Source organism: Enhydra lutris, unplaced genomic scaffold, assembly GCF_002288905.1.
Source record: "Enhydra lutris kenyoni isolate GAN:26980312 unplaced genomic scaffold, ASM228890v2 scaffoldscaffold1, whole genome shotgun sequence".
NCBI lineage: Eukaryota > Metazoa > Chordata > Mammalia > Carnivora > Mustelidae > Enhydra > Enhydra lutris.
Genome location: NW_019154085.1, coordinates 104,980,746 through 104,997,049, shown reverse-complemented (window position 1 = coordinate 104,997,049; position 16,304 = coordinate 104,980,746). Strand labels below are relative to the sequence as shown.

The following is a 16,304-nucleotide window of genomic DNA, read 5'->3' as shown; positions in this document are numbered from 1 at the left end:
CCCAGCTCATCAGCCTCTCCGACCCCTGCAAGTGGTTTCCACCCTGCCTCATCAGCATTTCGGACAGACCCAGTGGTTTTCACAACCCTGGGAAAGGCAGGCCAGCCCTGTCTCCCCAGCCGGGGGACCCAGACGACATTCTTCGCAGCATAGTCATTTCTCTGGGTACTTCCTATCATGCCCAATTGGGCTGTCAGTTCCAGAAGAAATGGACCGTGTGTTGTCGGCTCAGAGCTATCGTGTGTGAGCGTGGGCCTGACACAGCTCGCATGGAGAAGAGTCTCCTTCTAGATGATGCTAACAACAGCCCGGGGCATCTAGGTTAGAACACAGCTCAGCATATGTGAAGCCCCAAAAAACATCTGTGAAAAGATGGAAAAGAGGCAGGGTAGGAGTGAGAGAGGAAGGTCTGAAAAGCAGAGAAATCCCTTAGAAGTCATCTGCATTTCTTCAGTGGGGATGGAATGCTTCAAGTCACAGGATGTAAGTCAATCTAGCAGAAGAGTACGTTTATTCCATGTCCCTCCCCTGCTCAGAGCCTTTCCATGGCTCTCTATTGCTCATGGTCCAAATTTCCCCGCATGCATCCAAGGCTCCCCACAGCCACTCAGAGCTCCCTTTCCAACTGCATCTCTCCTCCTACCTCTGTGTGATGCCTCCTCTCATGCAGGTGCTCTGGTCCCTACCCTGCCCCTTCACCCTCAGGCCTCTGCTCATGTCCCCTTCTCAGGGCCCTCTCCCACATGTCCCTCCTTCTTTAAGAAACCCTCCTTAACAGCACTACCCCTGGAACTTCTAGTCACTTCTCTAAGGCTCCCCCCTGGTACTTCTTGAAACCGTCATGTGCTCCCATGGGGAGCTCAAAAGGACCAGGAGGGAAGGGAGAGAGGCCTGGGCACTCCAGAGGTCGCCCAAAGGAGGAGGTCCAGGGAAGAGAGGACCAGAGGAGTGCTCCCTGCTTCTGAAGAGCCAGAGCCCTGACTCCATTCACTGGCGAGTGTCCACAGGTGCCCAAAACCCCCAAGGTATCCCCCTCCTGTCAACCGGCTGAAGCAAGGTGGACATTTTTATTTGGCCTGGCCAGCATCACAGGGGGCCCATCCTCCCTTGCCCAGTCCCTACCGGTCAAGGAGGCTGACCCTCCCCTTACCAGCAAGTGTTCATAAGAGCACATGGCCAGGTCACAGTGACTGGTTCACAGGGTGCGGGGGGTCCAAGGCAGGGCAATGAGAGTAGGCCCTGGACTTTTGTTAGAATCACCTGGAAGGGGACACCTGGATGGCTCAGTTGGTTAAGTGGCTGCCTTCGGCTCAGGTCATGATCCCAGAGTCCTGGGATCGAGTCCCACATTGGGCTCCTTGCTCAGCAGGGAGCCTGCTTCTCCCTCTGCCTCTGCCTACCACTCTGTCTGCCTGTGCTCATGCTCTCTCTCTCTCTAACAAATAAATAAATAAAATCTTTAAAAAAAAAAAAAAAAAAAGAATCACCTGGAAGGAGAGTCTTCCCCCAGGAGAGCTCAGGGTGCCGGGCCCACATTCCCCTGCAGCAGTTCTCAACACCTGGTAAGGAGAGGCTGCCTGCATGGGAAACGAGGGGCAAGCCGGCCGGGAGGACGGAGAGAAAGAGACAGTGTCCCAAAAGCATCTCTGGAATCTCGAGTTCAGCTGGTTGTGGCTGTCCAGTTACGGAGGCCACGGGATCCATGTAAGCTTGGGAAGGCCTAAGTGGGTTTCTCTCCCTTGCAATTAAGCGTCCTGACTCGGTTTCCATCAGAGAAGAGCCATCGCTTCCGGCCGAGGTGCAGCTGTCTTCCTATAGCCTCACACATCACAAATGCCACACTTGGGGCTTAGTATTAAGTCCAGCCATCAGCCCATCCCCCATGGCCTCTGGCTGAGAGCCGGCCTGAGACGAGGCAGAGGCTCGGGGAGAGGAAAAGGGGGCCCTGGAGCCACAGGCTGGGACTTGCTGAGGACAGGTGAGGCTATGGGGTTGAGGAAGAGAGGACAGTGGAGGGAAGGAGCAACCCAGGGCCTCTGGGCCAGGACAGAGAAGGTGGGAGGGTGCAACCGCACCCCTCATGGTGCCGACCCTGGCCAGCAGTACCACTTCCCAGGAGCCACAGACCACCTGGCACTCCCCCGCACCCACCCCCTAACGCTGCTCTGAGGAAGGCTTGTATCATCCCTCGTGTGCTGGGGACACCACTGATTGGTTAAGGCCCACCAATCCTGGGTGCCCACCCATCCTGGGTGCCCACCCCAGGGCTGGGCTTGGGAGTCCCAGGTCTACTTCTTACCAGACCTGTCACTTGCTCACTGTGCGGCCTTGGCTAACTGTTCCCTCTTTGGGCCTCAGTGGGCCACAGGGGCCCTGAAGCTCCTCATTCTCAGAAGCACAGAAGAAGCTGGCCCTCTCCAGCTGAGGGCTATCACCTATCCCTGAGCCCTGGTCCTTCCCAGCAAAGCACCTGACTTCCAGCAGGACAGGGACCTATGCCTCCCCACCCCCGGGGGCTCATCTACCTGGAGTAGCAGGTGGGACTGGCAGGGCACCCTGGCTTGCGGGCTGGCCAGCTCTTCTGGCCCCGCCTGACCCCGACAGCCCCTGCTGCGGCTGGGCCCACAAAGCCTGCCACAATCAATTATTCAGAGACCGAGGGAGGACGGGGCCTGGTGATAAAGGACTGGAAGTTAGCTGGAGGCTGGTGCTCTTTCTAAAGTGATTTACTCAGCTCCCTCCAAACTCACACCCTTAATGTAATTATTTACTTTGTCATTAAACACCCTCCTTCCACTCCAATTATTTTTAGAGTTTCTGGAGCCTATAGAATTGGCTGGGGAGGCTGCTCATTGGCCAGGGGAACCAGGTCATGCCCTGAGGGACAGCGTGGCTCACGCAGCCTGGGGACAGGCGCTGGGGGAGCAGGCTGCGCTGGGCCTGCCCCTCATCCTCCCTAACTTCCTCCCTCCTCTCTTCCCCCCACCCCTTCCTCCGCCCTTCCTTCCTCCCTCTCTCCCTCTCTTTTTGAAATGGAGATATAATTCACATACCATAAAATTCACCCTTCGAAAGTATACAATTCAGTGAGTGGTTTTTACTATATTCTCAGGGTTGTGCGACTGTCACGACAATGTAATTCCAGAACATTACATGATCCAGAAAGGAGCTCCACATCCATTAGCAGTCACTCCCCATTCCCTCCTGCTCTTTACTTTCTGCCTCTATAGATTTGCCTGTTTGGGACAGTTCACATCAATGGAGTCCTATGATACGTGGCCCTCTGCGTCTGCCTGCTTTCACAGAGCGTAATGTCATTGAGATTCACACGTGTTGAAGCATAGTTTGGTGCCGCGTTCCTTTTTGTGGCTGAATCATATTCCATGCGCGAGTATACTGCGTTACCCGTTAGCCAGCTCATGGAACTCTGGGTTATTTCTGTTTGGGGGCTGTTGTGATTCGTGTCACTGTGAACATCTGAACACGATTGTTCCAACTGTGGAATTGTTTCCAATTCTCTTGGGTCTGTACCTCAGAGTGAATGGCTGTCTCCTCTCTCCCTCCTCTTCCCCATCCCATCCTGGGCCCAGAGCTGGGGAAGCCAGGGCCTGGGACGTTGGCACTTGTTGTGGGCCGCTGGCAAGTTCCGCATGGGCCTGGCCACTGATGATACAACCAGGAGTCGCCCAGGCCCTCTCAGGCAGGTGACACCACTGTCCCTTCACCCACGTGCCAGACCCTCATGCCCTACGCAGCTGGCCAGGGGGCTTCATCACCCTCATTTCACAGATGAGGTGAGGGCAGCCCATGTTCATACTTGGATGTGAACCCATGCTTGCCTGCCTCTGACTGAAGGTACCCATTGCCTTCCTTTTCACCAACAGAGCCAGGAGAGATGTGACCCATGCGCTGACTCTAGGGACCACAAATGCGACGAGGGTCTCACTGGCGTCCAGCCTCAGAACTTGCAGAGGGAGCAATGTGTGTCTTGGGCAATTTGCACCTCCCTTTCTGACCCTCTTCCCGTGAGAACTCCCAGGTACACTGTGCCCTCAGGCTATCACGGGGCAGGGGCCTGCTCCTGGTAACTCAGGCCACACAGAGGGAACTAGAACAACATGGGCCTCTGCACACACTTGCAGCCAAGGCGACAGCTAAGGGGTGAATTTCAGGCAGAGTTGGGAACACTTTCCTGTCCTGACAGCCCTCACACCACACAGGACCAGCTGCTTTGCCCCTCATGCAGCGTCCCCTGGACGTTCCTTCATTTCCACAACAGTGGGGACCGAGGAAGTTGTAAAGACTGTGCCTAATGTCCTCCACCTGGCCCCACACAAAACCCAAACTTTCCTCTCCAGGGTCACTACTCAAAGTGGGGTGGAAACCAGACACAGAAACGACCCTCCTCAGGCCAAAGGCCTTGCTACTTGGTATGAGGGTTTCAGACTCCCCAGGCCCCACAAACACAAGCTGGCAATCCATGGCCACAGGAAGCAGGGCCAGCCAGGCCAGGCTCAGGGTCAGGGCCAAGGACAGTTTCTCAAGCCAGAGCCCCTCCACCCCTATCCACCCTGTCTGCCCAAGAGAAAAGAGCAGCCGAACCTGTAGCAGGGTCCAAACAAGCCACGAGCAGCCAGAGCTGGGCTGGGTTGGGCCTCCAGCATCCACAGGTCACAGACCCAGGACGGGGCCTCTGCACATGGTATCATGGGACTTTCCAGTCCCAGGACTGCAGCTCGTGCTAGGGAACTGAGGAGCCAAGGGAGCCCTTCCTTCCCCAAGGGGCTAGAAGGGCCAATCTCAGCTCCCAGGGCCTTTGCACATGCTGCTTCTTGGGCTAGAAGGCCAATCCCTCTTGTACATCATGGACAAGCAGCAACTCCTTGTAAAGATTCTGCTCAGGGGGCACCTGGGTGGCTCAATTGTTAAGTGTCTGCCTTCAGTTCAGGTCATAATCCCAGAGTCCTGGGATCGAGCCCAATATTGGGCTCCCTGCTCGGCGGGAAGCCTGCTTCTCCCTCTCCCATTCCCCTGCTTGTGTTCCCTCTCTTGCTATGTCTTTCTCTGTCAAATAAATTTTTTAAAAAAATCTTAAAAAAAAAAAAAAAGATTCTGCTCAGACATCCACGCGTTTGTTTATCCATTCATTCATTTACTCGCACTCAAATATTTATTGGATGCCTATGTGCTACTCTCAGAAATAGTTCTAGAAATACTCACATTAGCAACAAAAGCAATAATCCTGAAAACACCAACCACTGTTTAGAGAATGTTCACTATACACCAGGTACTATCAGAGCACCTTACACTGCTTTTCTGTAATCCTCGCCCTCAAAAGAGAAGTATTTTGTCCACTTTTAAGGTGAAGACCCTGGAGTTCAGATCAGCAAAGGATACGCAACCACGATGGGGCAGAGCAAGGATTGGAGCCCTGTCCGTCCAAGCCTAAGCCTCAGCCCCCAGACGATGCTGGCCAGCCTGGAGCTGGCTGTTCCATGTTCCATTCCCTGTGGCTTGCCTTAAGCCCTGCCCCACTTGAGAGTGTCACTGTGGTAACCTGTCCCCGACTAGGTGATCTGAGTGTGCAGCTGCTCCCTGGAGGCCTCTGGGTCAGAGGGGTCCCGCAGCTGCAGGCCATGTGCTTACCAGGGCCTTACTCAGACATCAGAGCCTTTTCAGGTCCCACGCCTTCCCTGAAGGATTCTGATCACTCCAGGCATCAGGTACTGGCCATAGCTGTATTGTGAGTGGGGGTGTGTGGTTTTTCCACGGGGCCACACCTCCTGGGGACAGAGACTATGGCTTCTTGGACGCGTCCCCTCCCTCACTCCTACCTTCCGCCCCAGTGCTGGCACAGGCTTCCCAGGGCAGCGGTTCATTCAGAGGCACTCTTTTGCCCTCCTTGCCCATCAGTGTGCATTCAAAGAGGCACCAACAGAGCCATGGGACCTCGGCCTGCATGGTCAAGTGGCACACATCCACGCAGGAGCCCCAGACACCCCCAGGCCTCACTCCCAAGCAGTCCTTCCCTGGTCCCACCAGTCCTAGGTGCCACTGGCCATCCCTGCCCTGCCTGGCTGCCAGACTGAGGGACCCCTCCCCAGACTCCTTGTGTCCAGTCTCTCCTACCAAGACCCCTCTCCCTGCAGGGAGCAATTGTGAGTGGACACTGACAATTTGGCAGGGGTCTGCCTTAAACCTATGTGAGTGGTGCCCTGAGGCATGGTGACGAGAGGAGAAGCTAGACACTCCACCTGCCAAAGAGGCAGGAGCCCCTCTCAGGCACAGTCTAGAGCTACATGGGCCAAATGCTCCCTCCCATGGCCCTGCTCTCACACCAGGCCACTCTGCTGCCCCTTCTGCCCACTCTTGCCTCTTTGCACCTGGTGAAACCCTACAATGGTGAAATCCTGGTGAAATCCTTCAGTGCCTAGCTCCGAGGCTGCCTCCCCATGAAGCCTCCTGGACGGGATTGGTCACCATCTCCCAAGCATCCCCTTAGTGCCCTGTTCTCTGTCCCCCGCTGCCTTCAACCGGGAGCTCCCAAAGGGCAAAAGTAGGGTTTCCACCTCACCCCATCTCAGATCAGGGTTCCGGAATTATCTGTAGGATGCACGCACGAGCTCAGGGAACCCAGAGGCACCCAGGCCACCTCTGGAAGGCCATGGGTCCCCCTCCTCTTCCGGGAGCCCCACTTCCACCCCAAACACCCGGCCTGACTTCATTATCTTCAAAATGTCCCCAAGATCAGAGGCGGTTAGACCTGGCCACAAACATAAAATAAATTATCCCCCCACACCAATGATAAATGGTTCTATTAGCAAACCAGATTGTTAAACTCCGATATAACAGAACGCAGGAAACTGGGGCCCATCCATTCTCCCTCTGGCGCACACTGAGTTGTAAATAGGTTATTTTGTGTGTAAATAACACATTAAAACACAGCATTAGCTGTGTCTTTTGATAGAGAGGAAATTGTTACAAATAAATAATTCCGGACAGGAATGTAAAATAAGCCAGATATAATAGTGCATGCCTGGTGCAGCCGTGTTAAACATGACGAAAATGATAAAGCCCAGAATATACTAATAGTAAACTATGCACTGACATCAAAGTAATGAGACTGTATTTTTTACCAAGCTTTAGAAATGCTAAAATTAGTTTTGACAGAACCAAACGTCAGAAAAATGTTTCCAACATAAACACCATCAACTGGGGAAGCTGGGATTTGGGACAGGATGGGGGCAGGGCCTAGGAGCAGCTGGGTCCCATCCCATGGGCAATTCCTGGCCCATTGGTTTCCGGTCCCAGGGGTGTCACCAGATGACCCTCTGTGCCCTCAGGTCTCTGGACCTTGGCTTCCACATCTGTAAAATGAACAGATCTGAACAAGATGATCTCTCAGGCTCCTCCCAGTTCTACAGATTTTTTTTTTTTTTAAGATTTTTATTTATTTATTTGACAGAGAGAGATCACAAGTAGACGGAGAGGCAGGCAGAGAGAGAGAGAGAGAGGGAAGCAGGCTCCCCGCTGAGCAGAGAGCCCGATGCGGGACTCGATCCCAGGACCCTGAGATCATGACCCGAGCCGAAGGCAGCGGCTTAACCCACTGAGCCACCCAGGCGCCCCTCCTCCCAGTTCTATAATTGGAAATGGCTTTGAAGCTTTCCACAACTCTGCAATAGTTAAACATGTACAATGGACCACAAGATGCGAGTTCATGTCTGCCAGGCGTGGCCAGGGCCCCGGGGAGCAAACAGGAGCTGGAGCCACCAAGGACGGCCCTCAGGGGCTTCGATTCCCTGGGGGCAGAGTTCACAGGCTCCAGCCAGAAACACACAATGGGGGTCTGAAGTGGAAATGTGTGTGCGCTGGCCTCTGAAACCAAGGGGGAAAGGCCAGGTTAGCCGGCAGAAGGCTCCAAGAGCACAGACCCAGGGCTGGGCCTTGAACACTGAGCCGAGGTGGGGTAGGGATTGCTGTGTTGGGGCCAAAGTGGGGCACCTGCTCTGATTTAGAAGGCAGCTGTTTTGCTTGTTGTGTAAGATTTATTTATTTTCAGAGAGGGAGGGGAAGAATCTGGAGCAGACATCCCCCTGAACATGGAGCCCGATATGGGGCTCGATCCCTTGACCCCGAGGTCATGACCTGAGCCGAAACCAAGAGTCAGGTGCTCAGCCGACAGGGCCATTTTGAGTGACGTTCAGAGCAACCTTTAAAGGAGCCTGAGGTCTCAGAGAGGCATGAGACCACGAGATGCAAGAGGAATGGACATTCACCTTCGTGTCACTAACATTTATTTTGTCGCTACGCAGACCCTCTGATGGTCATTTTCTAAACACTCTTCCATTTCAGCTTCCTAGAGCCAGGTGTAGTGCCCATCACCACCTCCACTCTACGGACTTGAGAAAAGTTAACTCCAGAGCACATGGCGAACAGTGGGGAGCTGGGAATAGACCGGGTCCTTCCTACCCTATTCTGCTGGGGGCTGGAAGGAGTCTCCAACCCTCACCTCGGCCCCAGGGGCCCCGACCCTCCAGTGCAGCCCTGGCGCACGGGACCAGGGTGTCATTAAGTCATTCAGAGGCTCCCTCCTCCCCCCACCCCGAAAAACATCCAGATGGTCGCACTGCATCCCACTTCCTGGGTGCAGGGAGCCGTTAGGGAGGACTGAACTCTGTTCTTGGACAAAGTCTGATAGGAACTGGCTGTTCCATGTGGCTGGGCCATTAAAACCAACTCTGCAACAGTGACAACAGCCATCCTAAAAATCACTTAAATAATTGCCCACTTAGTCACACCTGAGCAAATCCTCCAGCCCAAGGCGGAAGTGTGTGGCCCCTGAGGAGCCGTCCAGGGAGGCCGGGGAGGCCGGCCTGCTCGGCAAGCTGCAGAGGGCCTCTGGAGGGCCAAGGAGCAGGCCAGCCCAACTGATCCTGGCCCTTGGGGACCTTGGGGGCAGCAGGCCACACCAGCCCACTTGTATGCACCTGGCATTACCGCATCAGACTCCCCTCCCTCCCCAATCATTTATCAGGTGTCTGCCTTGCTGGGGGGGAGGGGAGGTCAACAAAAAATGCCGTGCCCCTAGAGCATCCTAGGGGGATGGCCCAGAAACAGAGAGAGGGCAAAGACACCAGGGACTCAGAGGCAGTTATAAATGACCGGGCACAGTAAGGTCCAGGTGACCTGGGTACACTTCCTTACCCTGGCATCTCGTCGAGAATGCTCAACACCTGGCTTGGTTACAGACCCTGGTATTTTCGTAGTATTCCAAGACTGACAGGAATGGCTCACCTCTGGAAGAAAGTTTCGAAGAAGCCAGCAGGGCCAGTGAATTAGATGTAGGGGTGGCTGGGCAGTGGGGGGCACAGAAGTTCCCTGCAGCAAGAAGCCATGTGCCGAGAGTCACCCAGTCCTCAAGCCTGGTAGACAGGCAGGTCACCGCCCAGTCCATGTGAACCCGCGGCACCCCGTTAGTGCACCCTCCTCTAGGGATACACTCCTTGCCTTAGACCAGCAGCACCCTGTGTCAACACACCCACGCCCAGGCCCCGGCTGTGGGATATTCCATTCCTGGAGGTCTAGAGTGGCCTGGGGATCTGCATTTATTACCGCTGTCTCATGGGATGCTGGGGCTTGGCCAGATTCGGCAACCTCTGGTCTGACTCCACCCTCTAGTGTACATGGGAGAAGGCTGAGTGGGCAAGGCCAGCGACCCACTCAGGTCACCTACCCAGGAGAGCCTGGGGTAATGCAGTAAAGCAGGACATCCACTCAGGCCCGATCTCCAGCCCAGGGCTCCCTCCACCACTCTCAAGGAGAAAGACAGCAGAGATCTGGTCTTCCTACCCCCTGTCCAGCCTCAACAAGTCAACTAGAAAGAGTCACCAGTGAAGGGAAGACTTTTTAAGTCAGACGGAGCCTCCAGGGCCTAGACAAGGAAAACTAGCAATTGTTCATAAAGCAGAGACTTAACTTGGGCCTCACACAGACCTCACTTAGTGCCTGCCACTTTACAGTGTTTGACACAAGTAATTCTCACAGTGCTGTGAGGTAGGGATCATGACTGTGTCCATTTTGCAGATGTGGAAATGGAGGTTCAGATGCACCCAAGGTTAGCAGAGCAGGGCCTTACCAGGGTGGTGTGGCTCTAGGGTCTGAGCTGTTTCCTACTGCTTCTCTGTGCCCCCCTGGGAGAAGAGCAGCGATGGGAGCAGCCACTCCCTATGAGGTGCCCTGGGTCAGGCCAGTGTGAGCACATGCTGTCTCCTGTAACTGTCCCCTAGCAGCTCCACATGCAGCTAGAACACAGAGGGCCCAACACTTAACAAGGGCATCAGAATCCCCACCTTGCTGGGCCCCACTCCCGGAAGCAGTGCTCCTGGAGGCCTGGGGGGGGGCAGTGCCTAACTCCCAGGGATGCTCCTGCTGCTGGTGGGGGACCACACGGGGAGGACCCTGGTCCAGCACATGGCAGGCGCTCCGCGACAGTAAGATGGAGCCACTGTAGGAGCCTCACAGAGTTTCTAAAGCCTGTCTGGCTATGTGACCTCAGGGACTTAGCAAAGCTCTCAGACTAAGACTCAGTTCCAAGTTTTATGGCTCCAGACTTTCCAGTTGTCCCAGCCCGGAGGCCTGGAGTAGCTGGGTCCTTGGTGCTTAGCCGAGGCACACAGACAGGTTCAGACATATTTTTGGAAAAGAAAACCCACTGTTGCAGAGGAAAATACGACAGTGTTTGGGCAGTTTTGGTGAAAAGCAATGAAAAACATCTGAATCAAATTGCCTTTAAAATTACGCCATTTTAAAAATTAAAGGGGAAAAAAGCTCTGGGCCAAAATGTGTTTTAAAAAAGATTTATGGCCTCCAAAGCATTAACACCACAGTTCAAGAGGCTGGGAAAGGACCCACTGGCCTGGGCTTCCGCTGTCAGCTCCCGCCAGACAGGTGATTCACGGAAGCTGCTCCCAGTCTGACCACAAGTCCTGCTTCGCCCTCTGCCACTGCCCTGTTCTGCTGTGCATATGTGGGCTCAGAGAGGTAGCGACTCCAAGTGGCAACGCCTAGCTCCCAGCAGGTCCAGCCTCGTGATACCTAACGGAGGTAAAGCAACAAGGGCCAGGCAGCCCAGGTGACTTTTCAGGTTCCTCTGCAAGTAAGTCATGGCCCCAGATCTCAAAGAACTGGCCATCTGGAAGAGTGAATGTGCAGTCAGCCTGTTGGACAGAGGAGTGACTTGCTATGCCTGGTGTGGAGACTGGACAGGTACCATCATGTCCCAGCGGACTGGGCTTTAACACCCAAATCACCCACCAACAGTCTAAAGTCACCACCGGAAAGCAAATACCAATAAAGACTCTCACAGTGTTACAGGGAAGAGATGGAGCCTCAGACCTTGCTCTCTGTTAAAGCAGCAGGTAACCCTGGGCAAGTCCCTTCCCTACCTCATCTCAGTCTCATTTACAAAACGGAGAGGCTCTGAGCACCCATGAAAAATAGATGTGCCTGTCACCTCAGCCTCGTGCCCAGCAGCTCCGTGTGCTGGGAGACGTCCAACGACAGGCTCTGGAAGAAGATGGCAGGAGCACACAGCCCGGATTTGTAGGGTTTGCCAATCTTCCTGCCTTAATTACTCCCACTGTGGCCAACTTCTAGTTACCAACCTAACGTCAAGAGCGGAAGAAGTGGACAATATCTACATTCCATCCATACAAGTCAGCAGGGGCTGGCTCTAGCCCACTGCTGCTCTCAGAGAAGTTAACAGTCTCATAGAGGGTTCTAGAAGGCCGAAGGTCCTTAAGAACCAAAGGAATAAGCTTCCTGGAGGCACTGTCCATCACCCTGAGTCCTATCTGGGTGACCACCACTAATGATACTTCCAAGTAATCTAAAAGTTGTGACAGAGGTAAGATATGGTTTGTACCCTGCTTTTTTTCACCTACTATTAGAACACAGGCACATCCTCCCCCCACATTATTATAAAGTCTTGATAAACATTTTCAGTGGCTGCATAATGTTCTATTCAACAAATGTTCTACAGTTTGATTCATCAGTCTCCTCTCCTGGAACACACAAGCTGAGTGTTTGTGGCTTATCACACATCAGTCCAGAGGATGGCTGAGTCTCGTCCAAGAAGGTGGGAGCACCATGGTGAGCGACCAGCCACCATAACAAAGGGACCAGATCCTACAAACTGGCAAGGCTGCGAGGTGTCCAGACATGTGTGTGGGGTGGAGAGAGGGGTAGCCTATATTCCAGGCCATCTTCTGACCGCGTGATCCAATGCCACCCCATTCCTGGTTCCAGGGGCTTCAATCCTGCCACTGGGACTATATGGCTCTGGTTCTGAGAAGGAACATACCTCTGTAGGCAAAAATATTTCATTTCCTTGTGATTTTCCTACTGTGAAAAACCAGAAACCGCCTAAGTGTTCAGTGTCGGAAGACTATCACAAGATCATGAAGACTTTGGAGGACATCTGGGGAAATGGAGCCCAGAATGGAAAAGGGCACAGCCCTGGGGATGTGGCTGCAATTAGGACCCAGGCCAGTCCCCTCTGGGCAGCACCACTGGGCCTCCCCAAACCCCCACCCATGGAACATGGTGTCATGGTCCACCAGCACCGGTGCCCCGGTTCCAAGATACCCCGTTCCAAGGGAAAGGGGCAGTGAGGGGGGTCCACGGGGCTAGCTGCTCCTGATTCGCGACTTATTTCAAAGACAGGTCGCACCCACCCTTTGCTGGAAACGCATCCACCAAGTGCTCCTCTGGGGCTGGGGAATGAGGGGACAAAGGCCTGCAGGGGCGGGCAGGGTCAGCATCCAAGGGTGAGGGTGCGGGTGGGGAAGAGTGGGATTGGATGCCTCCGTGGAACCACTGTCCCCCAAGCTATAGGCCTGCTGCCCGTTCCCCCAGATTGAGATCCCCTCCAGCATTCGCTGTTATTGCCCATTGGTGACAACCAGATCTGACGCTAGCGGGGCTTCCCCCAATTACAGCCTAATCACTGTCTAATTACTGCCTAGGTCTGTTCTCTGCTGCTGCAGATGGCAGTAAATCTCCCTGTGTGGCAGTTCCCCAGCAGCTCATGTCTCGGGAGAGGCTGACCCAGGCCGAGGCAGGGAGAGCAGAGGGCTCAGGGGCAGGCCAGAGACGCACTGAGGCCCAGGCTTGCCAGAGTTGCCTCAGGCCACAGAGAGCCCTATGTCTGTCCATCAGGCAGAGAGGGACAGCTTGAGCAGTCCCCACAGGGCAGGGTTAGCCGTGGAGAAGGAACAGATCACATGCAGACATAGCCAGGCCTGGAACAAGCCAGCCCGGGGAACAGGCCACGGGACCTCCCACTCTCAGCCTCCCCTCCCCACTCCTCCCTGCCCTCTTCTCCTGACACTACCCTGTGTGGGGAGCCCCCTTGGGCTTTGGCTCCTTCCTCCACGCAGCTGGTAGCAGAGGGAGGGACAAGGGTCCAAGGGCAACATCCTGGTAGGGAGGCCAAACGCCCACCTTCCCATGGGAGCAAGAAGCTTGGGCTCCGTTCTCCCTCTCCTGACTTGGGCCGCAGGGCCTGATAATAGCATCCAACTGAGAATCATGGGCGGGGATGAGGGGTGGAATAAAAACAAATGTGGTAACACCAACCCATAGGTCCTCCAGTTCACTCCTAGAAATACCAGCTCCCTCCTCCCGCTCCGAGCTTCTGCCGATTCCCTGCGCTCCAGCCACCAGCTGCGCCAGGCGTGGACCAGGAACACCAGCCTCACCTGAGTTCCGGTGGGAAATGCAGAAACTCCGCCCCGCCTGCCCGACAGGCTCAACTGGGCTCCGCACTTGGGCAAACCCCGCCCCCGCCGCATGTGTGAGCGCATCAAAGCATGAGAAGCCCCGCCCATGCTTGCACACCAGGAGCCATGAGGGCGTCTCTGCCCCCGGTTGCTCCCTGAGCTGTGCCTGAGCGGCAGGAGCAACAGGCCATGACTAAATGCACTTGAATAAAAAGGGAAAGAAAAGAAATCTCAGACTCTCCATTCCTCAGAGACAGAAATAGTTCTGCGGCCTCCAGATGGACTGCGCGCACGCAAGGGGAGGTCTCTCCTTCCCGCCAAACTTTCCCGACGGGATGCTGGCGCGGACCAGTGGAAACCAGAGACTATTTCTCTTCGGGGCAGTAAATGAGAGGCTGTGGCTCGTGGAGTCCTTCTGTTATAATTAAGTTGGCCAGAAATTCACCTAAGGATACTAAATTCCGTACCTGACCCTCTAATTACAGCCAGAAGGGATCAGGAGACAATTACTTTCCAAAATAGTCCCTGGTGGGCCAGAGGCCAGGAGCCGTGTCTCTGGCACATCTCGAATGTGCCAAGCGAACGCACCTGGGGCAGCCCGGCAGATTGAGGGCGGCCAGACGCCCCCTCCCCCCAGAAACCTGCTGGCGAACATCACTGGGCCTGCGATCCCCGGGAGCGGGGGTGGGGGTGGAGAGGTGGGGTGGGGGGCGCCCTCCTCTTCGCCCCCCATAAACCCAGCATGCCTGCCCGATGACATCGGCCACCCGTCTAATTAAATCCTAACGGGCTAATGAAAAACACGCCTGCTGCCCGCCCAGCGTACCTCCGTGGGCAGCTATCGCCGCCGCGGCGGCCACTGCGAGAGCAGAAGCCTTCCTGCCCGGGTCGGGGAAAGCGGCACCCTCCAGGCTCCCACTTTTGGCGTCCTTCTTCTCCGTGGCAGTGACTGAGGCCGACGTCTCCATCTTAGCCGCTCATAGTCCTGGGTGACAGCCCTGGAGGAAAAGACAAAGACGTTCACTAACATGGACTGCCCCCAGACCCAGCCGGGATCCGCCGACCCAGATTCCCAGCCGCCGCCCGCCGCCACCACCGAGGCAGCCCACTTAATTCTCTTCTAATTGGGAAGGAGGGTTTAATTAATTTTGAGAATTATTAGTTCTGAGATTCATCTGGTCTTCTCGGAAACGACCTCACGGACACCAGCCAAGCGCATTCATTGCCCCCTACCCCAGATTTTTAAGATCTGAGTCCCAAGATCCTACAGCCCATAGTGACAAGGAGCAAGGACCACTTGGAGAAATGAAGTCCAAAGAAACGGCCTCCAAGGCGGGACCGCAGGAAAATAAGAATAAACAGAATAACAATGACTTAGGGGTCCTCGAAGGAAAGCCCTTGTTTTCCTGTTCCATCCCTGCTCACCAGGATCCACCTCTCCTTTACTTGTGCATCTGTGCATTCATGCATTCATTCATTCATTCAACAGATTTTTCCATTGTTTACTCTCTGGCGCAAACTCAGTCCACACATTTTTAAGCCCCTGTTATATATCAGGCATTCGTCTGGTGCCAAAGGTACAGTCCACAGAGTTTACATTCTACTTGGGAAAGGGATCCTATAGAAGAGCAGGAGAAATAAAGGTATATTTATATGTTTCAGTGGGTGAGAAGTAGTACAAAAAGAGAAAGCTAAGTAGTAGGATAGAATGGGGTGGGAGGGGAGGGGCCACTGCCTTGCCCCCCTGAGGATGGAATGGGGTGCCCCGTGAAGCCCTGAGGAAACCCATGGCAGCCAGAGGGCAGAGGCAGGAGCCACGGACCTGGAGCGGGTGCGGAGGCTGGCTGGTCTGTGACAGGTCTGATAGCGTATCGGGGTCCTTCTGCAATTGTGTGCAAGCGGATCTGGGGGGAAAGGGCACCACAGGAATGACCCAGGAAGACACGATAGTGGTCTGGGTTAAGGGGGTGGTGGTGGGATGCAGAGATCACAGGCCTTCTAGGGCTTGGACGTGGGGTGTGTTAGAAAGAGGGGGATCACGGTGTAGTGGGGAGGGTGCAGGGCACAGGTGATGCCCCAGCAGCTGAGTGCTGGGTCACAAGCGAGACCTGCACCACTGTGCCTCATCACTCACAGATACTGCTAATAACTAATTATTTGTATCAAGTTACAGAATAGAAATGGGAAAATCACGCTTCTTAATAGAAGAGTAGTAGTGTCCAAGATGGCTCCTATTTCTGGCTGAGGACCTAGATCAAAGAACGGTGGTGCCATTGGCTGGGAGGGAGCAAAGCAGGTGAGAAGCAGGTTTGGGGCAGAAATCAGGAGCTCAGTCTGTCCAGGCCATGTAAAGTTTGAAATGCTTATTAAGTCACGCAGAGACTGTTGGAAATGTTAAGTTCAGAGCTCGGGAGAGAGGTAGAGGCTGGAGACAGGAGAATGGTGGCCATTGAGGAAGATCTCCAAAGGATGGGGTGGAAACGAAGAAGAGAAAGTTCCAGAGCTAAGACAGGGACATGC

At 54.6% G+C, this 16,304-nt stretch overlaps 1 protein-coding gene across 1 annotated transcript in view; it reads right to left on the bottom strand.

Annotated features, from left to right (window-relative positions):
- LOC111144403 (GLI family zinc finger 2) overlaps positions 1-14,752 on the bottom strand; it is a 180,906-nt gene extending 166,154 nt beyond the window's left edge. Inside the window, exon 1 of the mRNA XM_022498674.1 lies at positions 14,611-14,752. Within this exon, the coding sequence (XP_022354382.1) occupies positions 14,611-14,752 (142 nt within the window). The remainder of the gene's footprint in view (positions 1-14,610) is intronic.
- Positions 14,753-16,304: the final 1,552 nt, after the last annotated feature.